We start from the raw sequence: 23,418 nt of genomic DNA, 5'->3' as shown, positions 1-23,418 counted from the left end.
CCAGAAAGGGTCCTCTAGAGCTTGCAGATCCCAGAGTGTGTGAAGAGTTGAATTCTTCTCTGCATGTGCTGTGGTTGGCATCTGTCAGTGCAGCAACTCCATGTTCTTGCTGCACTCACCAAGCACAGGTGCCTATGAGAGCTGCTGCTACACCCCTCTCAGACAGCCCTGGTACCTGGAGTCTGTGGAAGCAAGCAAACAGCCCCAGGTAAACAGATTTCACCTTGTGTGTTTTATTACATTACTTCAAATATCAAATTGCATAGCTTAACAGCTGGAGTTACTAGAAACAGGGAAGAGTTGAGTGCTGGCTCTTATTTGGTCTAGTGTTTCACAGTACAAGTCAAGCAGCTGAGTGTGGCGAGAGGAACAAAGCTGAATTCCTTGGGTGAGACCTTTCCCTCTGCAGTGGAACGGGAAGCAGGCTGCTGCGGTCGCTTTCAGCATCTTGAGCCAGGAGTCTGTGCAGCCAAGGCCTGCTCTGATCTGCTGGCAAACTGCTGCCTGGAGTGGAAGTGCCGAGAGTGTTGCTCCCACAGAGCTGGTGACAGCTGCACGGTGCAGATGTGCAGTCTGTGGCTGAGCCAGCAGTCTCAGAACCACTTTGTCCCCTTCCAGTCACACAGATGCTGCCTAAGGGAAGCCCAGTTCCACCCAGGTCTGAACACTAAGGACACGTGAAAAAGGCTTTGAGCCATTGAACCTGCTGATCTTTTCACCCACCCTTAGTGATGGGGCACTGCTGAGGGGAGCTGAGGCAAGAGGCTGTTGGTCCTTTTTGAAGCCCAGAAGAGCTCTGGGGCTGGCAGGCCTAGCACACAGTGGAGTTGCCTCACATCTGGCTAGACCCTGCCACATGCTGAGGAACCTGCCAAAGCAAAGCAGGGAAAGATGGTGCCTCAGAGGCCTGCAGCAAGAAAGCTCCAGGCTAGGAAGGGGAACTGTGCCAGAGTGGGATCAAAGAGGTAAATTATTCTTCACTCCCCCCACACTGAAGTGGCTGTGCAAAAATCCAGGGCTATTTCTTAACACACAAATATACTTTGTGATCTGAAATAATTTGACACAGAGTGAATTAAAAGTTTACTTTAATTTTGAACCATTTTATAACTGCATTTTTCTCATGAAGCATCTGTGTCACAGCAGGCTACAATAACTTTGGGATAAAAGGCAACTGGTAAACTGTCCAATACAAGGTTCCAAATAAACAGTTCTTACTGGCCCCTACCCAGACATATCCCAGATAAAGTTTTTGATCAAAAACATGAAATAGATCCACCTGCTTATTTTAAGCATATTAAAAAGGAAACTAATTGGACCATTTCTATTTGTCTAGTTTTTTATACAAAAAGGCTACACAATGTTACACTTTATTCAGAATACAGTTAGAGCGATTATGAATTAGTGTTCTACACCTTTACTCAATCCTTAAAAATTAGAAACTGCTGTAGCATATTCACTATAACTTAATACTACGAGAGACTTTAAAAAAAACTAACAACAATTACTGCAAAAAGAAAGGCTACTTCCAAAGCAAGCAAGGTCAGTACCATTACAGAGATTTAAAAAAAATAATAAATTTTTAACAAGCAAGGCTAGGGTTTGATAAATTCCATCTTGCAATTCATTCTTGTGCATTCTTCATTTCTTGAATCACTCCCAAAATCCATTTGTATTATTACTCCTCGACCAAAAAGGACCAGAACAAAAAGTTTACTTCAATTGTTCCCATAGGAAACTCAGCTTGGTTAGTGTGTCAGGCACTTTCTGAGATACTAGCCCACCCCTCGAGCCCTCTCAGCAACTCTACAGGCCAATCAATGCAAGTTCACTCAGATGATACAGCTGCAAAGAGAAAAAACACAGGTGTCAGTGCTCCCGAGTTGTAAAGGGCTGTTGTAACACAAAGACTGCATGAAGCCGGTGCACAAGACATTACAGTTAATTACTTCCACACTTCACAGCAGAAGTCAGTTTGGAGTGTGCTGATTGTGTGTTTCCAGAGCATTTATTCATTATTGTGGCACACTGGGACCCAACTGAGCCAATCCCTCCCTGCCAACCAAGTCCTCAGTCCAGTCAGCTGTTTTTCTCTTTTTGTTTTGTTTTTAAATTCAAGGTTGGAGCTTCTTACCTAAAGGATGATTTACAGGTCAGTATCGAACCAGGCCAACTGATTACTGTCACCTGGAGGCAGCCCATCCATAAGATCCTGGGCATGGCCAAGATCTGGCAGACCATCAACTGGGTAGTCAGCACCAGGGTGGTGGCCACCCATTTCATGTTCCATCATAGGGTCCATACCCAAGGCATCCTGACCGTATCCGCCAGAGTGGAAAGAACGGTAGCTAGGATCTAAGAAAGTTAAAGGTGGCAGAGGGAAAAAAAGCATAATGTTAACAGATGTTAGATGCATCAGAAGCTGCAAGTATCAGTGTGTGAGGAGATCGTGTAGCCATCTAATTGTTTTCTAGTTCAGCCAAGTTCAACACAATCTGGTGCCTGCCCTTAACGGCTATTCCATTGTTCGGAACAGCCTTCCAGTAGGATTCTGCAGACAAAGCACACTGCAGTCAGAAGCACGAGCAGATTCCAGCCAAGCCATTAGTCTGCACAATCAACACTACTAAAATTCAACAATACTGCAGCAAAACCAGGCTCCAAGACTACAGACTTGCTTCTGAAAGACTAGTCAAAAATAGCTCAGAATCCTTAGGGATAGGCTTGCATTCAAATCTATAGACACTTACAGACTAACGCATTCAATACCAGCTTTGTTGTTTTAAAGAAAAACTGCACTGTTGGAATTGTCAAGTCCATTTGTAAGGAATGTAAAAGATTTGTGGAAACAACAGCTCAGCAGGAGGTGTTCCCACAGGACTCAGACAAGAGACACTGGTTTTGCATGTTCATACAGCTCCCATTTCAGTGCTGCCAGTGGTGCTGCAGAAACTGGTTATTTGAACTGGCAGTTCCCCATCTGCCTGTCAGTTTGCAATACCTTGCTGAAGAGTAAATTCACTCTTCACTCATTTGCAGTTCTCCTTTAAAATCTATGACTTGACTTCATCCAGTTTAAAGTTTAGTCAACAGGAACAGAAGACATACCATCTGGGCGGTATCCAAGAGGCTCTCCCTGGGCACCAATATCCAGTCCGAGATCCGCTGTCTATGTGCACACAAAGAATTACAAAACAGATTTAACATCAGGTCTTTTGCCCAGCACTGTAATTCTGAGTTTAAAAAGTTGTGAAGCTTGCCCCAGATCCCTTTGAACAACTCCTCTGCAGTGAGCACTGCAGCACTGCTGTCAACATAAAATGCCTTTTTAGCTAAGTATCTGCATCCAACATGCAATTCCACAGATCACTGGAAAGAGGGTTCTGTCTGGGAATGAAAAAGATGGGGTAGGTCTAGGAACACTTCTCAGGTACACCTGTCCAGATCCTGCAAGTCAGATATTCCCAAGCCAGCAACAAAGCTTTTAAAGGAACCTCTCCCATTTGTTCAATCAATCACAGAAGTAACTGCCTGCCTGCAGAGCAACTGCCTAACTCCAATCTCAAAGAGATACTGCATTTTAGCTCCCCCCCCTGCACATTCTCGTGGTAGATACAGATTTCAGGAAAACAGAAAAGTAAGCACTGAAATACTACAAATCAAAGGCTACTGCCCTTTATGGAGTAGATACCTACAAGATAAGACAAGCTAGGCTCCTAAATCTTAAGAATTTGTGGGAAGACAAAGAATTAGTGAAGCCTTCCCTGTATCCCATGCACACAGATTGACTTCAGTCTCAATTCACTGTGTAGCCCCTTAAACATGAAAAAAAGGCCATGTGTGATAATGAGTCTGCAAACATATTCAAGTCTGAAATCTCAGTTCTCAGGAAAGGTTGCATTTCCAGCCCAAGACTACTAATCCTGCATTGTTGGCTTGATAGAAGCCTCACAAGATACATTTTATATTTATGCTTCCCTCATATCACTCGTGTTTCTATTTTTGCACCCAGAGTTCATTAGGTTTTGACAAGCAACACAGAAAAGTACAAAGTTCTTATATACAGCAGCTTTGCACACTAGCAAACATAATGAGCTTTACACACTTCAGCAGCAGCAGAGAACAGACTCTTCCTCTCTCCCAGGGAAAAAGCAGCTTGAAGGCTACTTACTGCAGGTTTGCTGCCCCTGAACTCAGAGAGAGAGTAAAGAAGGTACAGCCACCACAAAGCTATGTAAAGCTGGGCCTGTATCACTGATGGCATTTACACTTCTCTGGTGGAAGAAGGAAGGACATAGAAGCGAGATCTCCCCAAGGAGCTGTTAACACAGAAGACAGAACCCACCTCATTCCAAGCCATTGGCTCGGTCCGGAACAGGGAGCTTGTCAATTCAACCGAAAGTCGCTTCTTATAGTCCTGTGGTTTGTCCTCAGACATTCTGAACAGCACTGCAGCTGCGTAGGTTGCTGCCCAAAGGAAGAGTGATTTTAGTAGAGGTCAAGACTTCTATCAGCTCTTCTAACACAAGCATGAAACCGGCCTTAAGTTCACTTACCAACACCCTCATTCCTAGAATGAAGCAGTTCTGTTAAAGGAGCAGTTGCACCTTCAGCTTCGATTGCTTCAGCTGCCTCCTTGTCTTGAGCCAGTTCACAAAGCACACCAGCAGCTACTCTCTGGATATTCTCGATGGGAGAGTACAACAACTGCAACCAAAACACGAGGGTTCTTTAGCTCCTCCACTTGAAACGAGCTCTTCAGCACACTCTGACTTAGCAGTTCTATCCAGAAAGTGCAAGAGCTATTTTGCTTCTTTTCCTAATATGTACTACAGTGCTGTCTTGAGCTCTTACTTACCTGCACAAACAGTGGAATGGTATTTAGACCCCTGATTACGATTCGATTATGAACATCACGTGCAAGAATGTGCAGGGCTCCAGTGCAACCCTCGACGATTTCTTCCATACGCACACCCTCCTAGTTATGGAGAGAAGAGGCGTTTCTGAATTTGAGATACTGTGTGCTCTCAAGTTCTTAAGTGACTGTCAAAAACTCAATCAGCAGTTTCAGCTAATCAACCAAACCTGTCCCCTGCACATACCCCCTTCCCCACCAAGTGCTGGCCTTCAAACCCCTGCTGGGAGTCAGCCCAGTTTACCCACCCAAATTCAGTATGTGACACATCTCAGTGGAACGCCTCAGTGGTTGTTATTATGAACTTCACCTCTGGTAACACCATCTCTTTCTATAACCTGCATTAGCCTGGCAGTTACTGAGCTGGAAAAAGCAGTTGCCAGTAACAAAGAGGACCCTTCCTGCCTCTGCACAAATTAACTACAGCCTGTACTAGTAGATGCTGCTTCCATTTGCTGTGCTAAGCAAACTTCCCCTTTGTTAATGTGTTTAACAGGATAAAAATAATCAAATTGAGACTGATCTTGTCACACTGACCTGAACAGGTAATGAGTATGGAGCCTGCACAACTTCTCAATACTTCTACAGCACCCTTGCAAATATGCAGTAAGGTGTGATAGCATTCTTAAACCTATTCTTCTGAGGAGGATAAGGGAGCTCTCATTTCTTGGTAGAGAATTACTTGTAGGCAGTACCAGTATTTCTGTGAGCTATAACGTTCAGAATTAAATGCTCAAGAGGTTCTTATTAAAATAAGAACCAAAGTTTTGGCATTCTTATTTATTTAAGAAAAATCTCAGGTCTGCCAAGACAGAGCTATATGCACACAGAGAATAACATGAACTAGAGCAAATAAGACGACAGTTCTTTAGCCCAAGCACTGCTGGGCTGAGGTGCACTGACAAACGAGGAGTTGGAGAGAACTTTCAGAGATGCAGTGCCAGGAGAGGGCACTTACCACAAACTGCTGTTGTGTCCCACCCATGGAAGTGCGTCGCTGGGTATCCTGGTGTGCTCTAACCAGCAACTGCACTAGCCTTGGAATAGCACCTTGTTCACGCAGCGGGGCATGGTTTGCAGGACACAGAGCCAGGTTGCGGATCAAGCCAACAGTAGCCTGCAGGTAAGGAACAGGTGGGGAATGAGAGCACGAGGGGAGTGCTTACTGTTAGTGACTTTTTTAATCAGTTCATCTCAAATGTTTAAATCTCTAAGAAAAAACATGAAGTTGCTCAACTGAAGCAACTACTCCACCAGACAAATTGCACCCCCAACACCTTGGAAACAAAGTATTTTCACTTTTAAAGTTACATTTTAAAAAACAACAGTTTTCAGTTTCTGCTCTGGCAGCTTTTAATCATTTACCTTGATCAAAGGCCAGTGTGAGGGTGGATGCAACAGCTTTACCACCACTGGGAGTCCATAATGGAGGCGAACTGCATTTTGAGCCATCTCTGCCTCTTGGTGTCTGCTGGTGAGGTGACGGAGCGCACAGATTGCGGGTTCCGTGATGTCTTCCCTGTCTCCAGCCCGGAGAACTGTGCGCACAAGAGCCTCGATGCCACCAACCTGGCACACCATCATCTTGTTCTTGTAGTTGTTGCAGGTAAGGTTAGAAAGGATGCCAGCAGCACAAGTCACAACATTAATATCATCTGATCCTAAAAGCTGAACTAGAGTTCCTAGAAGGCCTTCCATGCCCTCCTGCAGAAAAAGAGGGAAGAAAAAGTTAAGTCTTCTCTTCCACTATGTTGACTTTTGAAGTCAACAGAAGAGCCTCAGAAGAGCCCTTTACCTGCTTTGTTGCAGCATCTGACAGATTTCTCAGAGTCCAGAGACAGTTCTGGACAAGACGCTGGCTTGGATCTGTGAGGTGGAGCCCCAAAGCTTGCATCCCACCTGGAAGATGGTACAGATTTGACACCATTACTCAGATTCGACACTGTATTCTGATGCTCATCTTGTGAGCAGTGAGATCCTTCTCTTCCTTAAAGTCTGAGTGCAAAATCTCACAAGCTTTTGGATCCTTCTTGCTGTTAATATCACAATATGGCTGGGCCCTAGCCCTTCTTCACATAGGAAAATAATAAGCCCTTGAAATTCCCTATGTGACACTGGGCCTTTTAAATGTGTGCGTGTTCTCAGGGATGCATCCTGACAACACTCAGCCACTAATGCCACCCAGTTAACAACACAGTGGAGTTACTTAAAACAACCATCCTTTTATACTTCTGTATACAAAAGGCTTCCAAACCTGGTTATGGACTTAAGGACCAAGCTGAGTTCATTTTTTCATGCTGGCAATTTCTGTTCTTGGTGGAATGAATTGATCCCAAAGTACTACGTAGATGTTTAAGTTAGCATGAGTACAATGTACTTACCAGCCTCAACAATAGCAGGTTTGTTGCTGGAGCAGACTGACAACACCTTCAGCACCCTACTTGTGGTCCACAATAGTTTCTCATAAGTATAGGTCCTCATTATGTTTACTAAAGCCTGGGGTCCACCACTTGCCAGAATAATCAGCTGAAAGACAGCAAAAATAATATTTGTCTATCACTTCCTACGCACGTCAGCAGGTAGTAAATGTTGCTGGCTTACACCCCTCATGGTTACAGTTCCCTAAAAAAACATTCCCATCTGCTTATGTGGACTCTTAAGTTCTTAAATTCTCCCTAGAAGCACAGCAGCATTTCTGCAAGATAATTCCTGTATCCCTCCCCTTTTGCAAGGTCAGGACTGGCAAAAGCCAGTGGCACATGGCTGGAGATTCAGAGTCAGGAGGTCAGTACACAAGAACTGTCGGGCCATTCATTACATGCTTGCTCATTTTAAGTACTTCAGCATCAAAGGCACCTACCTTACTTTCTTGATTGCCATATGCTAAAATCTGAAGGCAGTCTGTTGTAATGGCCAAGAATTTGACATTTGTCTTGTTGAGCAAAGCCACCATTTTCTGCAGCCCACCAGCAAGACGGACAGCCATCTTGGCTCCTTCCTGATGTAACAGGAGATTGTGAAGAGTTGTAATGGCATAGAACAGCACAGAGTCCACCGGGGACCTAAAGAAGGGAAAATCCTCATGAGCACCTGGCTCCTAGCACACCCAACTGCAAAACACAAGTACTGCCTCAGTAGTGCACATACCCCAGCATTTTAACCAAAGCAGGGATGCCTCCTGATTTGAAGATTGCCAGCAAGCCTTCACGGTGATGTGAGAGGTTGTGTAGCGTCCCTGCAGTACACCGGGCTGTCTCCACGTCGTTTGTGTTTTGCATGGTACGTACAATGGCAGACACCATCTGAGGAGATCTCATAATGGCATGGCGGGACGCTTCCTTTTTGGACAGCTGATGAACCATAACTGCAGCCTTGTTCACCACCACCTAACACAAGTGTTTGAATAAAGCTTTTAATTTTAAGGCCACTGAAGATGCTCCAAAAGCAAGCTTTACCCATGCAAAGAAAACACTTACCTGGTCCTCATCGTTCAACAGTTTGGTCAGTTCTGGGATTGCACGAGTTGCAAGTTCAGCATCATCTTGGTAGTTTATCAAATTAACAACAGCATGTTTTAACATCTGGGATGGCTCAGCCAGGCGCTGCACATTAGTTGGATGAGCTGCATCAAACTGCGTGGATGGGATTTGCATTCCTTCATCCAGTGTTTCAGGGAACATAGCTGCACGCACCCTCTGAGCTCTAGTCATTGCATACTGGCCATCAATATCTGAAAACAAGGCAAGTCATAGTAACCTCAGACTAGGAATAAAAAGCTCATCATCCAGATTGGCAATAACTGTGTTGTTAGGTTTCTGTATTGTTGAACTGCATGTCCAAGCAAACCGGTGTAATAGGAAAGGCCTTACCTGCAACTTGCTCCTGGGTGAAGGACTGAGAGAACCCCTGCTCCCACTCGTACAGCACTTGTGTTGTGTCCACATCTTCTTCTTCAGGATTTCCCTTGCCACTCAAGGAGGGAGCAGTTGTTGTGGCACCAGAATGGATACCAGAGTCCAGATATGACTGCTGTTGCCAATGACTGACTGCTGCTTTTCTGTCTGGCTCCATTGCCATATCCAGCTCCATCAAGTCAGCTGTAAAAAACCATTGGTGAACAATTAAGTTTAGTTCAATTACTCCAGCATGTATTAATCCTACTAGAGATGACACAGATTTTAAATTAAAATGAATTGTTATAAACAACTACCTCAACCCAGCACTGCAAGTGAGCAGCAATTTTAAACTGAGGCTTTACACTGAACCAATGCAGACATGTAAACCTGAGGAACAGGCAGAACAATCACTGCTATTGTGGCTGTCCTGACCTACTGCTTAAAGGTTCCCTTTTCCACATGCCGTGGTTATGTACTTGACGGTACTTAAGGGACCCAAAATGCTTACAAGAAACTTGTCTGAAGGTTTGATTTCCAGTGTAAACTATTAATTACTGTAATATAGCAGATGTTATTCAATCCAAGTGACTTTGAAAAGTTAAAAAAAAAGGAATAAGGAGTCTTCTAGATTCTAGTAACAGAAATTGCAATGCATTATGTACCTTGAGTTGCCATGTTCCTTGTTATGCTCCCAGAACTCTTTCCTGCGCCCTTTCAGAGATCCTAAAAAAGAGCAAGGTTAGAACTTATTAAACACTAATCAGACTAGTAAGACAGGATTTCACATTAAGAACACTAGAATTGCAAACTAAGGCTTGGCACATCTTGCCATTTCATTACTACAGTGAGTATACTCAAATGCTAATTAGCAAAGCCCCATGGACAGACATGCATAAGAACATGATGTATCACCCAGACTTCTTCTGTCAGGTTATACGTAAGATATTCTCTTAGAGCTGCAAGAGAACAAGAATTGAAGGCTGACCATGACAGAGCTAATTTTTTACTCCTCTATCTTTGCTTAAGATGAAGTCCAGACATTAAATTCCAGAGTTTGGAAATGCCACAAAGACAATGGCTAAATGTCAGACTTCCTCATTTCTCTCAAAGATTAACTACTTAGAAGATACTAGAAAAACTGTTTGATACAGGGCTACGACTGAATTTTCATGGGGAAAGCTGAAATGACCATGTAAGGCAAGCTGCTATTATTTCAGCGGCACAAAGAGTACCTAAAGAATTGTAATTGTAACCTCCTAGTTTACTCCCTTCCTGTACCATAAGAATAAAGGTTTCTTCCTACACAAAGCTCTTCCTTGAAGTTAAAACTAAAAATTGAACCAGCTTTATAAAAAAAAAAAAAACAAACCTGTCCTTCAGTTGCACACACATTGATTCACCAAACTAATTTTTATTTTTTGCACAGAAAGCCAAGATAATTGGGGGCAGGAGGCTGAAATATGATCAAATGCCCTATCCAAATTTTCAGTATGCACCTCCAATTGATATCACCAAGCAGTATGATAGTATTTGTACCATAAATCTGTAGCTGTCTCTTCACTAACCCAGAAAGAGAAATTTGAGGCTACAGCTCCAGAATGGGTCACTTTTATTTCATTTGCTCCCCTTCCCCCCTCTGTCCCACAGTCCCACACTGTTTCCAGCACAGACAGAGCTGGTGACAGCCTATTCTGGGAGCCAGCCAAGCAGAAACATTCGTAGTGGTAGCTTGTGCGGGGAGCAAAACCATCTCTTGCAACAATCAGCTTTCAATGTGCCATCATTAGGTGTTAGAGCTGTGCCGACCAAAACATTCCGGCACAATGAAGTAAAGGCAAGGCACTAATCCCTGAAAGGACAGGTCTGCAGTGCTGCACCAGGAGAACAAAGTCCACCTGATGCTGTATTTGTGTAAAGGCAGATTCCCCAGTTTAAGTTTCCTTCAGGAGTACTTTTTTGAAAATCATAATTAAACAGAGGACAGGCCTGCAGTTTAAAAGTCTCACTGGATAGGTGGCACAAACTTGTATTTCACTGACTCTGAGCCAGCTGCAAGATACTCCAACACCCCAAGCAATCTTGTTGCTTTGCTTTACAAATGCCAGTGCTGTTTGTCCTGACTCTGCACTCCCACTTTTGGCAGCAACCGTTCCCTGGCTCTTTTAAAATGGACAGTAGATCTGCATCTGCAGCAGATAAGCAGCATTAAGCTAATATAAGACATTACACAACATACAATAAAAGCATCCTGCTGTGCAGCTGGAAACTCTAAACTGGTCCTACTCCACAGCATGGAAGAGACAGGTCAACTCAGAGTCTGTCCTTGACAATGTGCATAGAGGATGTGCTGACAACAGACAGTCCCTCCCTTACCACTGGATTCTTCCATACTGTTAGACGTTTGAGAGTAGCAGTGGCAAGTGGAAGGAAAAGCTTAAATCATGCTGTCAGTTCACCATTGATTAAAAAATTCTAATGAGTAGCTAAGCTGAGGAAGTGCCTATACAGAAGCTTGATAGTTCTCTGCAGGTCTTCTGCATTACACTGCGAATTCCACTAACACCTTCCAAACAGAAAGAAGGGAATAGCACTAACAGTAAAATTTGTATCCTTGCTCCCTGTAGTCCTCACTCTAAGTGAAATGTGACACTGCCAATAAAAAATTTGGCATATTCTAGCTGCCATAAGAAGTTTTCAATATGCTTAGCACAAAAAAGATCTATTTTTATCATAACTTTGCCATCTCCTCCCATCAGGACTATGCTAAAAAAGGATCACCAAACTAGTTTTGAAGTCAACTGGTTCATCTACCAGTATGTTAAGAGCAGTGACTATGCTTTGAGACATTTACTACCACCTGAGATTCCTATTTGCAGTAAGGGGCTTGGGAACACTTATAATTTTCTCCACCATTGAATTCTGCCCCAGTGAAGGCAACTGGCTTATAGCACCTGCACTCTGAAATTGCTGTTTCCATTTCAGCAGCCTGAACAGATCAGAAGAGCAGCTCTACCATTAGGTAAAATCCAACAGACCAGAGTAGCCACTGAACTGCAGCACTATTCCAAAATAACACTGACAAACATCTACAAAACAGCAATGAAGAAATACTATGTGTTCAGAAATACATTACCAGTCAGACATTCAGTCTTTGGAATGCTGACCCTAGATCAGCCTGCTAACTCCATCTGCAAGTTCCAACATCCCGATCTGCACTTCATACACCTGTAGCCCCCCAGCAATTCCTGGTAGCTTTTTTTTATTATTATTTACATGGGGAATTGGGTTTAATCCTCGAAGTCCAAACTAACTGCCAAACAAAAGTAGCCAGGGTTTGATTTTAGGTTTTCTGCACTTAAACATTCTCTCATCTTTTCCTTCACATTCTCTTCTAATTTCAACAGGGGGTAAGCTGAGTCCAGGCAAGCTGCTGACTTTGTCTTCCTGTTTGTCACTGTCAAGGTTAACCAACACACCTACAAAGGGAGCGACACCACCAGGCTTAGGTACAAACATCTGTGCTGCTCATTTTCCTGACAAACTGGATCAGTACAAGGTCAGCCAAACACATCTCAGCCATCAGGAAGAGACAGAAGTCCTCAGCATACTTTACAAACAAACTTCAGCATAACAGCAAGCTTCTGCAAGCTTTGCTGTTTTTGAAGACTAGAAGATACTAGGAAATTGGAATTTGGTAAATACCATGTTATATGGTTCACATGGTTGTACTACAAGGAGTTATAGGACTCTTCACTTCTCAAAAATCTCCTCCTGACCTATGAGAGTTATCTACTTGCTTAGCAAGCATCACCAGTTTTGTGTTTAAATGGAGGTTGGAGCTTTTTAGACTATGTATTAAAAAAACTCATGTGAAGAGCAATTCAAGATGTTGCACTAGGCTATATTGCATGGCATCTGTCCCAGTCTAAAAAACTGGGAAAAATGGTTCTGCAAGCTTAGAAGGCACATGAGCTAATAATTTCAAATTATTACAGAAGACAATTCAAATTTCTTGATTTTCAAAAGGAATGTAAGAAGTATAATGTATTATTTCTGATCATGTATTTTTATTAGATATTAATTTCTGATTTTGGACAATAGTTCCACATATGCCAAGAAAATCAACAAGCCTACAGTAGTTCTCAAACCTGAACAATTCTCTTCAGTAAGAGTGACTCAAATTACACCTGATCTGATAAGCAGTTCCCTCCCAATCCCTGCCACCTTTATAAAGCAAGTCAAAGTTTGCAAGTCTGCCATAAATCCTTTGTGTGAGAGTAGTATGTTACTAAAACATGCAGGAGAAATCCAGACTGATCCATCCAAACACCATGAGTTACTGCACACAAACACACCTACTGACCATGTTTTCCTCTTCTACATTTCTGTCTTATCTAGGACAGGCCAAGCAACTCCATCTTTAAACTACCCACCAGCTCTGAATGACACATTTGTTACATGGAACAGGCACATCATCTTCATCTTCTGACAGTTAACAGCAGTTAAAAATGTGTATCATCTACACACAAGTGAAGAGAAGTACCTGTACTGGAAAACAGTTTTTTTCCAAATGCTCTGAAGTTATTCCAACCATTCCCAAGGTGTTAGTGAAAGCATTCTTTGGGTCTGATTTTGTAACTGGTCTTAGCTGCCTGCCTGTTACCTGTATATCTTCTTTATAAAAATCCACAGCCAAAATATACAGGCAACAGCAGGTCCACTGCTAATAACATTGGAGAGCACTCATTTCTGTGACCCAAGTCCTTATATTTTCAGTTCTTAATGTAGCAGAAGCTTCCTAATTAACCTTAGTTTTCAAGTTGGGAATTTGGAAAATACATCCAATTAAGGAATTAAAAAACAAATGACAACTAAACAACCCTTTTTAATCTTCCCCTGGAAGTTGTTCGCCTTTTTTCTAGAAAACAAAATGTGGGGGAGGAGGAATCATCCAAGTATGACAATACTGACAGTGGAAACATCAGGAAAAAAGCTTTCATGGTATAAAGGCACTTTAGGCAAGAGTGGCTGAACTATCTCTAAGCAATTTTTGGTCTAACCTAAGCCCCAGATACAAGCTCTTGCAACAGACAGACCTAGTTCTATTGATCTTAGTCTTGTGAAGACATGATCCAAACTGTGGTAAACTTCTAATTATTCCTTATCCAAATGTGGATTAAGTTCTCTCCTCCCATATCCCCTGCAGGTTCTAAAGAAAACTGAGAATTTTTATCTGGCTTTACTGAGCTCTGGTTAAAGTAATTTTGGAAGTCCTTCATGTACCACATGCTTCTGTAAGACTGCTAAAAAGTCCTGGAAGGATAGTTTTGGTGTTGTGTGTTTTAAGGAATATTAGGAGCTTGTGGTAGGAATGACAGCTGGGGTTTAGAATTTTTTGTAAAAAATGAACAGAAGATACTTCTTTTTGAAAATAGGTACAGAATGTGCTCATATTTCACTCTGAAGATCACATTTTTTAAAAATTTATTTTCCTTGTACAAAGATACCAGAGAGGAGTACAAACAACACATTTCCTGAAATACATTCCCATATCCAGTAAACAAATACTGAGGAGCATTCCCATATTCTGTTTCCAGCATTAGCATTTGCAGTCCTCAGCCACTTTGTCCCCTCTAAAAGAAATAGCTACATACAGTGAGTGTAGATTATTCTGAAGTTAGTTATATGCAAGTATTAGAAGGCCTTGATTACTGGGAAATTAGTCACCCACCAATACTGACTTCTGCACATCAGTGCTTTAAGGACTTAAATGCACCAAAGCTACTATGAAACTCACTGAAAAGTGGCTCTTGAATAATGGTTATGGGCTGCATATTATCACATTAAACAAAGCAAGGTACTACTTGGATGTTTTTAGAGATAGCAAAATTAAGGCTTACCTTATTATCAATACTAGGAACCAGAGTATAAAACTTAATGTATTTTATATTAATGTCAGGCTTCCTTCTGGTTTTAACAGGGTGATTTTTAATAGTGGGTAAAAATGTCTTCAGGTGACTTATGACATCTTAACCTAGTGGAAGAAACTTAGTATGGAACACCAAAAGGCAACAAGTCAAACCATGCAGTCTTTTTCCTCTAAAAAGGAAAAATATCCATAAAAACTTTTCTACTTTTTTGGGGGGTTACACAGTAGAAACATTCATCTATAGCCTTCACTACTACCTCAGAAGAAGTGCCATGGCAAGAGATGAAGTAATATTACTATATTTAACTGTTGTGCCAAGTAGTAACTTAAACTATTTCAGTGGTTCCACTGAAAACTAAGAGCTACCAGTAATCTTGATCTGAATGCCACAGCATGGGCCCATACTGAAATCCATCTTACTGATCCTGGACTGCAACAGAACAGACTCATTTATAAACTTTTAACTTGTGGCAAAATTGCTCTGGTTGTTTCCTCAAGCAACATTTGCTTAGCTAGCATCCTTCCCTCCAACCACTATGCTGTTCTTGCTTAGTGAAGTATTTCTCCTCTCTCCAGTGATGAACTCAGTGTCCTGTGTAATCCCTCCAGCTCAAATTTATCCAAGCAGGAACACTTCAGACAAGAGATTCTACTGATGCCTGCAGAAAGTTAGAAGATGCCTTCCAAACAGCAATACATTCTATCTTAGATTTAGCTAACCAGATCATAGTAAATTTGACTCTGAACCCAGAATTTACAATAGTAATGTTAAAATGGTCTTTAAATTCTCTTATTATTAAGACTGAAAGTCTAAGGTTTGTTTTTCCTAACAAATTTCAGGAAATTAAGAAATCTGAATATCTGCTTTACTGACCTCAATGGTTAAAAGGTTCCAATTTCCAAGCCTTAAATATCTTTAATACATGCTGAAAGAGGCGACAAACTAGCTCAGATAATCCACAGATTTAAAGTGGGAGAGGGGTGCAGATCTGCCAAAACTCACTGCAAGTTACCTCTATTTCAGCCACTCTTCTTTGCTGCTTTATTTTCAATTCATTATTTCCTTTTTCCTTCAGGCATCCCAGATTGCTATTACATCAATTGTTCTGGCTTCTCAGCCTTTGTCTTCTGCCTTAGAAATTATCTAAAAATTCCTTTCTTCAACAAAGGCGGACGAACCTCCCTACACTATCTTTTGTAAGGGTTTTTTTCTTGATGCCACTTGCAAAATCACGTGTTGCCTCTTTATTTTCAGTTCTCAGCAATCTAAGACCAAGAGTACAGAGCAGGGTTTCTATTCATGTGCCTATTGGCTAAAGCAAACAATATATAAATATTTCTTTCTTGCTAGACTTCTCCAAGTTGATTACAACTCCTTGATGGCACTGAAATGCAGGCAGTCTACTAATCTTGACTTAAACACTTGGCTAGCAGTATTTAAAAAGAGAACATATTCCTCAAAAAATGTCTAGTGAAGGAAAAGACTTGGGTTGCAAGTTCCAAAAAACGCGAGGCTTGTTTTTGAGTCAATACAGTCTTAAGCAAATGTGGCAGAGGAGGAAAAGGGGCCACAAGAACTTTATGACAGCTGTAAGGTTCCAATCTGCCACATTTCACTTCTGGAGCACTACAGAGTGTTCTGATATGACAGGACACTCACCTGTTTTACCTTACCCTTCCTCCTAAAAGGGAAAGCAGGGTAGTAAGGAACCATACTTCCTACCCAGCTTGTAATGTTCAACAACTCCTAAGTTTCAAGTGCAGCTGAGACTATAACATAAGTGTAGCAAGAGCCACATTTCATTTTGCTCACCTAAAGTACAGAAAGCCACCCAGAACGTGGGTAGTTTTAATCAATTGCTGAAGAGCAGCTTTGCACTGACTGACAGTTCAGGTAACAAAGGGTATCAGAAGTGGGGGTTGGAGATTTCACTGGCAGATGGGTCTCTTCCAGATGCAGCCCCGTCCGTGCTGTGCTCCAAGCAACTAACACAGTATGAAGGCATTAACAGCTTGTGCAATTCATCAGAGTCTTCACAGGTACTAAGGTTTAAGCACCCTTTTAAAAACAACCATTAGAATTCTCACTAAAACAAGAGCTGACATTGGTCTGAGAGCCACTGTCAGCCAACAAATACATCAGATAACTAATGTACAGAATTATGAGAACCTGGAAGAGAATTCAGAACAAGCACATCAGGAAAGTTACTAAAAAAGAAATAAAAGATCATCCTGGCACCAACCTGCACTATCATTCTAAAAGATGAACTTTGAAACTGTAGAACCTGCTAGGAAGCCTCCCCAAAAATGAAGCTGGCAATATCATGTAAAGGTTCTCCTTTTGAAAGAAAGGAGATGGACAGTACTTCACTCTTTAGGACAGACATTCTAGAGAAACTTTGGTAGAAATTACAGACTGATGGGACACATGGATATGTCCAAATGCATTTGGTAGCAGTTACCTACCACTATAATTTCTTATCAGCAGTGCCCTACATAATTTGTTTGATGCTGGCCAGAGGCACATGGCTGAGCATGCAATGTAAAGAAAGCACCTCTTCACATAGTCACACACTCTTAATTAAAATCATACTTATACTGCAGGAGCTGAAATCTCACAGCACTGGATCTTGTCACTTCAGAAATTAAGTGTTTAGATCCACAGCACAGTTATTTTGCTCTTTACCTAGAGAACATTCAAGAGTTACAAGAGATCTGTCAACACAATCCTTTACATTCAAAATCATGGGCAACTATACCAGCAGATTCTAACAAGATCTGCAAACAAAACACTTTCTGCCCTAGGTATTTATTTGTCCTTTCTAGAAATTTCTGGTCATTTCTAAGAGCTATAAGCAGCTGCTGTGTTCAAGTTGACAAATTATCAGGTCATGTTTGAAAGTAATGATTTAAGAGAGCTTTTCATGCGCAAGCATACCATAGCACTAGCAAAAACTTTCACTTTATTAACTGGCAAGATAGATCTCAAGTACCTAAGTATCCTCCTGACTGTCCAAGATAGGAGTTGATGATAATTTTAAACGTTATGACATGAAAACTGCTTCAACTACAACTCTGGTGCTACACATCCAGCTTGAGAACAAAAGTAATGAACTTCCTCACATAATGTACATATCAATCCCTTGACAGCAGTTTGTAGCTCAGTATTAAAGGACTGGTATGACAGTTTCACATTTATGAACTTACATTAAGTTCATAACAAGATTATCAACCCAATTACTCATATGTCTTAATTGTTTTGACCAACTAAGCACCAGCACCACAAGCAAGTAACCTCAGAACAGTTACTAAGTCACTTCTGTTCAGCAGTGGATTTGAGATCTTTGGGTCACTGGCACACATTTCCCACTACGGCTTTGTGCAGCATTCACTAAGTTTGAGTATCCTCATGGCTGGGCAAAACATTAAGAGCAGTTTTATTATCACAGCTTAGAGAGCTCCTGCATTTTACTTGTGGGACACAGCTATCTACACTATACGTACTCCCATCTTCCTTGCTTTTGTTTCTATCCAAGGTTTAGTCTGCCAGCAGGACTCACGTAATAAATATGCACGGGTTTACTGCTTTTGGTCCATGTGCCCATACTTATCACTGAGTAAGATGACTGTAGTAGAGCTGGCAGTAGACAGGATCAAAATTCATTCTTTAGCCTTACCTAGTCACATACAAAAAAAAAACCAAAAAAACAGTTGCCATTGTGATCATTTAGAGGCAACCTATGATAATTCAGACAAGTATTATACCACATTTAACACTCAAAGTTCAGGAACAAAACCACTGCCAGCCCTCAAGTTTCGCTGCCCACACAGTTTTGTGTGTCAAAAAGACAATGGTTCTGCAGTCATTTAACACAACCATGTGCATCACTAACAAAAGACACGGTTACAGAAGTACCTTTCCCTCCTGTTTGTTCATAACTTGAAACGCCCATTTTCACACCAATACAGGAACAACTTAGCAAACATCTCTCTTCCAAACCAGGAAGTATCTACCATAATCCAGTTTCTTCTTAGACTGCAACCACATAGCCAGCCCTGAACTTGGATGTTAAACATTAATCTCCACAGTTTAAGAAACCAGAGTGATTAGTCATAATTACACTGACACTAATGAAATACTTATGAATCTGAAAGTGGCTGTCTTTGCTTGTCTGCCAGAATAACTATGTATTTACAATAAGGCACACCAACACTCCAAAAAGGACTGTTTAAACAACAGACGTGCTAATGAAGTCTGACACTAAAAGATGTTTCTTCAACTCACTCTTAATTAAGGCAAACTGACAAGGCAGCTGCATTTATTAGCACCTTTAGGATGTTAAGATTTCTGGCCACTGGAGGGCACCTGAATTGTTGCCAGGACAATACAGCACTACTTGCTACAGTTGCTGCAGAGTTGGCAAAGTTCTCCAATTTATACAAGTCTATTTAGCACAGTAAGTCAGCCCAGAAATGCTGGTTCCAGCAAATACATGTACAGTGCACACGGTGCATCTGCCAACTCCAGCAAAATCCAGCTAGCTCATACTGTTTTTTAAATGCAGCAACATAGAATACGAGATTAACTCTTTCAACCTTCTAAGTCAGTCCTCAAACAAGGTTCCAGAGTTAATTTAGTATTAAGTAACAGAGCAAGCACTTCACTTCTGCAACACTAATCCAGCCAATGTACATTGTTTCCTAAAGTCAACTTGGAACATGAACAAAAAGTTCTTCTGTAAAGCAACATTTGCACCCATACTTGCCAAGGCAACAAAAGCATAGCATGCATTTGTTTTCACATCAGAGTTAACACATTCATGAGGTCAGGCTGAGCTACAGGTATGTATCACCTGCTCACCTCATCTATTTGGTGTTCCACACAGACAGAAATGCCAGAATTAGACTTCCATTAGTTCTCTCCCTTGCACTTGAAGTTACCTGTCAGTGAAAAAAGAAAAGAACAAAATGCCAAAAAACTAAACAACTTTTCTGGCTCCTTTCTTCTCATGAGAAGCAGCACAGGCTACACAGTGCCAGCACAGTTTAACACTTTACCTTCCTGGGCTAAAGCCTGATCACAGACTACAGCAAGTTTTACCTTGGAATCAAGTGCCAGAAATGGATATTAAAAGTTAACCACTGTCAGGCTGCCTTATGATGGCAAGTCTAGCCAATTCAATCGGTGCTTAACTGGAAAATCAGAAATATTGCCATGCCAGGATAATAATTTTATCTAAAGAGACAAGAAGAGTCACACACAATACTTACTGCCAAGGAGTTTGCCATTTCTAGGTTCCCACCCAGTCACCCAGCAAGCCACTGGGCTCAGAGCTTGCAAGTGCACGTTGTGAGAACCCAGGAACAAGTCACAGCTGCCTGCAGAGTTTCTCACAGGTTTTATCAGGCTTTGTGAAGTATGATGTTTAAGATAAGTAAGGTCAGTCCTGATTTTCCTGCCATAGTATACAGGCTACCACAGTCACAGAACAAGTTTTGCTGCAGGTAACTGCACGATCACCACAACCCCTGCATTACCAGTTTAACTATGAATTAATGTAAGTGATTTTGATTACTGCTGTATTTGCACACTAGTCTGCCTACTAGACAATACTTTGCAGAAACATCCTTATCCAGAAGTTTCAGACTGCACATTCAGACTTCAGTTTCTGAGACAGAAGCCTCCAATAGCCGTATTTTCTGCTCCATTCCTGCCCCTTCCCTTTCTACCCCTGAAAATACTGCAAAATCAGAACAGTGCTAGTACTAACTTCTTGCCTTAACATCCCCAAAACCTCAAGTTCAACTCTTCAGAACACAGTATTTCAGGATGCTAGTTCAGATGCAGAGCCATGACAGACGGACATCTGCTTCACAAAGAAATCATTTTGTCTGAAGGGCAACCAGGTTTCACAAGCCAGTTACTGACACACCACAGAGCAAAATGCTGGTGTCCATAGTAGACACACACCATGCAAAGAGCCCAGCCTATTTATAGCATAGGCAAGAAAAAGGAAGCTTGTGTTGATAAGGCTGTAACACAGCATTTGAAGAACTGATTTTTTCCTATCAAGTTTTACTTCGTATTAAATCCTCGCTTCTAGAAGCTGTCGTGCATGGCACTGTCCTTTCCAACAAGGTGTTTTTACTTATTTCACCCCTAGATCTTGGGAAATGATCTGCTATATAGACCAAAGTGAACATTCCCCTGGATATCAGTTTATACCTAAACAGAAAATACCTGAACTAATAGATGAGCAAATACGACTTTTCTTTAGAACAACCCCAGAACAGCGAGACACTCAGTATGACTTTGTACTAACAGCTGAATTTAGAGAGTCTCAAACTCTTGCCTGAATACCTAAGCAGCTTCATTTGCAATAGTACCAGCCATTAGACAAATGACACAGTCGTCAGATACCTGCAGCTGTCAGCATCTTTTTATCAAAAATGCAAGATCAACATTAGGTTCCTGGACTGTTAGGTACTGAAATTCACATTATAACTTGGGCCAATACACACCAGTAAGTTTTGCCACTTAGGCTTTTTTTTGGAGCCTTGCAGTAGTACCTTTATGTCATTCAGAAGCAAAATCATAACTGGAAAGTTGCTCTCTGGTGTGTCTGAACTTAGTATCAAGAAAACCCTGATCCTCCTTCAGCTAATTTTCTTGTCTTTGCCTTTACTGTAGTCTCAGCACATAAAGATCCTGTTTTACTAAAACCCCTCCTTGATTTCCGTCCCTCGACCTCAGCATACCAGCCCAGCCTCTTTCCATTCACCACTTGCATACTTTGGGGGATGGGAGGACCACAGATGTCTGGAATATACAGAGTGTCAGAACAATGGCTGCTCCATGAGAAAGAGATCAAGAAGTAGCTGATTACAAAGATCAACACCGCTATTCCTAAAGTCACAAGTTGCCCACGGTACCTTCACACAGTCTGTCCTTTCTTTCCAGAAGGGATAATCTTCAGAGAACGTTTTGGGGAAGAGATACAAAAAGAAACTACCAACGTCCTACATTGAGTTTTACCTAGGGAAGAATTCAAGGTTTTGCCAAATTTAAGAAAACTTGCTGCTCTAGGAGTAGCTAATCACGCACAACAGAGATGAACTAAGCTTTGTTTTCTTAAACAAACAACAAACCACAAAACAACACACCTGGAGCCCCTGTTCCTAGAGGAATGAGAAATAAGTGCCCTAGGTAGTTCTGGGAGTAACCGCAAGTTGATTCCCACACCTCAGGAACGCGTTACTTTGGGAGGCTGGAGCCACCGTGGTCCCCCCAGCCGGCCACGGGAAGCAGCGGGCGCTTCCCCTTGCAGCTTGGGAGCCGCCACACCGCCCGGAGCCCAGTCATTCCCTACAAGACTCTGGTAGGGTGGATGTTAAAAAACTTAATTTGATTGCTCCCAGCTCCGGGGAAGCTTCATTTCGGTGACACCCAGCAGCAGCAGCAGCATAACCTCTCCAGCAAATAGCAATGCCACTAAGACCGAAACCCCACAAGGCAACAGATTAGTTATCTCCCGCTGACTGCAGTGACCGTGATTAATTATATTCGGTACAAATAAACCCGTACCCTGCTCTCTTCCCCCTCCTATCGCCAAAGGGGATCTGCAGCCCACCGGCGAGTTAGTACTCCCCTAAAAAAGGGAAGGGGGAGGGAGGGAGAACCTTTTAAAAAAAAAAAAAAAAGGGTCATTAAAGTACTCCGGGTTCTGCTGCAAACGAGAGCAGAGCCGGGCGCAGGGACTCGCCTTCTCCCGCAGACCAGAGCAGCCACCCCCTCGCCCCAGGACGAGCTTCCCAAGAGACACCTCGGGAGCTGCAGCTGCCGCTCCTGCAGCCACGCAGCTGTCCAGACCTCCCAAAAACAAGAGCCCTCTCTCTCTCTTCCTTTCCTGCTCCCCCACCTCTCTCCCACCCCCGCTCCCCCCCTCCCCCAGCCCCGTCCTTCCCGCCGGGCACACCCTGGACCCCCTCACGGCCGCGGGGGGGGCCGGCGCGGGTTTGCCCCAAGTTCCCGCCGGAGAAAGCGGCACTAACGTTGCAGGAAGGGAGAGCGCAGGGTCCCCCCGGGCTCCGGCGGCGGCTGCTGCTGTTGCTGCCCAGGCGATCCCGGTCCGGTCCGTCTTTCCTTCCTTGTCCCCCCGCCTCCTCCTCCTCTCTCACGGCGGTGCCCCCGCCGCTGGCTCCCGGGTGGCGACCGTACGGGGCGGCGGTGTTTGTGTCCCCCGAGCGCCGCCGCTGCTCCCAGCGCCGAACCGAGCGAGAGTCTTAAAATGGCGTCGCTCACAAGGAGGTTCTTATAGCGAGCGGCGGGCCCGGCTGTGTATCCTGCCGCCGCGGCCGGGCCCCGCGCGCGGCATTCCACAGGCGCCCGGCGCTCAGGGCAGGCAGAGGGAGGAGGAGAAATAGTGCCCCGCTCCCAGGGCGGAGGGAGACAGGGAGCGGAGAAGCGGCACGAGCCCAGGGAAGGCTGGGCCGAGCTGGGCAGGGCAGGGCTGGGCAGGGCTGGCCGGGGCGGGGGGAGCCTGGTGGAGGTACCTTATTGCGGAGGTGGGAAAGAAGGATCCGAGCTCCCGGTCTGGGGACGAAGTTGGTGCCCTGAGGGGTGTAGAGGCGGCGGGGGAGGGGATGCGACTGAAGGGATCAGCCGGAGTCCCGCTTTG

The 23,418-nt window shown here is 43.1% G+C and overlaps 2 protein-coding genes across 4 annotated transcripts in view; one reads left to right on the top strand and one right to left on the bottom strand.

Annotated features, from left to right (window-relative positions):
• The window catches only part of ULK4 (unc-51 like kinase 4), a 252,965-nt gene that overhangs the window by 216,042 nt on the left and 13,505 nt on the right, over positions 1-23,418 (top strand). The gene's annotated exons all lie outside the window — the stretch shown is intronic.
• CTNNB1 (catenin beta 1) lies at positions 1,072-23,041 on the bottom strand. 3 transcript variants are annotated; one of them, XM_042044414.1, is made up of 17 exons: positions 22,793-23,036; positions 19,602-19,681; positions 9,474-9,534; positions 8,785-9,012; positions 8,392-8,645; positions 8,063-8,301; positions 7,776-7,977; positions 7,297-7,441; positions 6,711-6,814; positions 6,281-6,619; positions 5,874-6,032; positions 4,859-4,978; positions 4,557-4,707; positions 4,346-4,467; positions 3,109-3,169; positions 2,135-2,355; positions 1,072-1,845 (listed from the first exon to the last, which is right to left on the bottom strand). In XM_042044414.1, the coding sequence occupies exons 3-16, from the start codon at positions 9,484-9,486 to the stop codon at positions 2,147-2,149; spliced, it is 2,346 nt and encodes a 781-aa protein (XP_041900348.1). In that variant the 5' UTR covers positions 9,487-9,534; positions 19,602-19,681; positions 22,793-23,036; the 3' UTR covers positions 1,072-1,845; positions 2,135-2,146. The 3 variants fall into 3 exon arrangements, with proteins under 3 accessions (XP_041900348.1, XP_041900347.1, XP_041900349.1); XM_042044413.1 differs by lacking the exon at positions 19,602-19,681; XM_042044415.1 differs by lacking the exons at positions 2,135-2,355; positions 19,602-19,681 and having other exon boundaries at positions 22,793-23,041.

Source organism: Corvus kubaryi, unplaced genomic scaffold (genome assembly GCF_017639235.1).
Source record: "Corvus kubaryi isolate FWS band 111438036 unplaced genomic scaffold, C.kubaryi_AGA036_p1.0 37398, whole genome shotgun sequence".
Taxonomy (NCBI): Eukaryota; Metazoa; Chordata; class Aves; order Passeriformes; family Corvidae; genus Corvus; species Corvus kubaryi.
Note: the sequence above shows the minus strand (reverse complement) of the source record. Positions and strands in the feature narration are given on the sequence as shown.

Coding starts and splice junctions, on each gene's coding strand:
- CTNNB1 (XM_042044414.1), bottom strand. Junction 8,302..8,391: donor TGTTGAACGATGAGGACCAG/GTAAGTGTTTTC, acceptor CACTTGTGTTAG/GTGGTGGTGAACAAGGCTGC. Junction 4,468..4,556: donor TTCTAGGAATGAGGGTGTTG/GTAAGTGAACTT, acceptor TCCTTTGGGCAG/CAACCTACGCAGCTGCAGTG.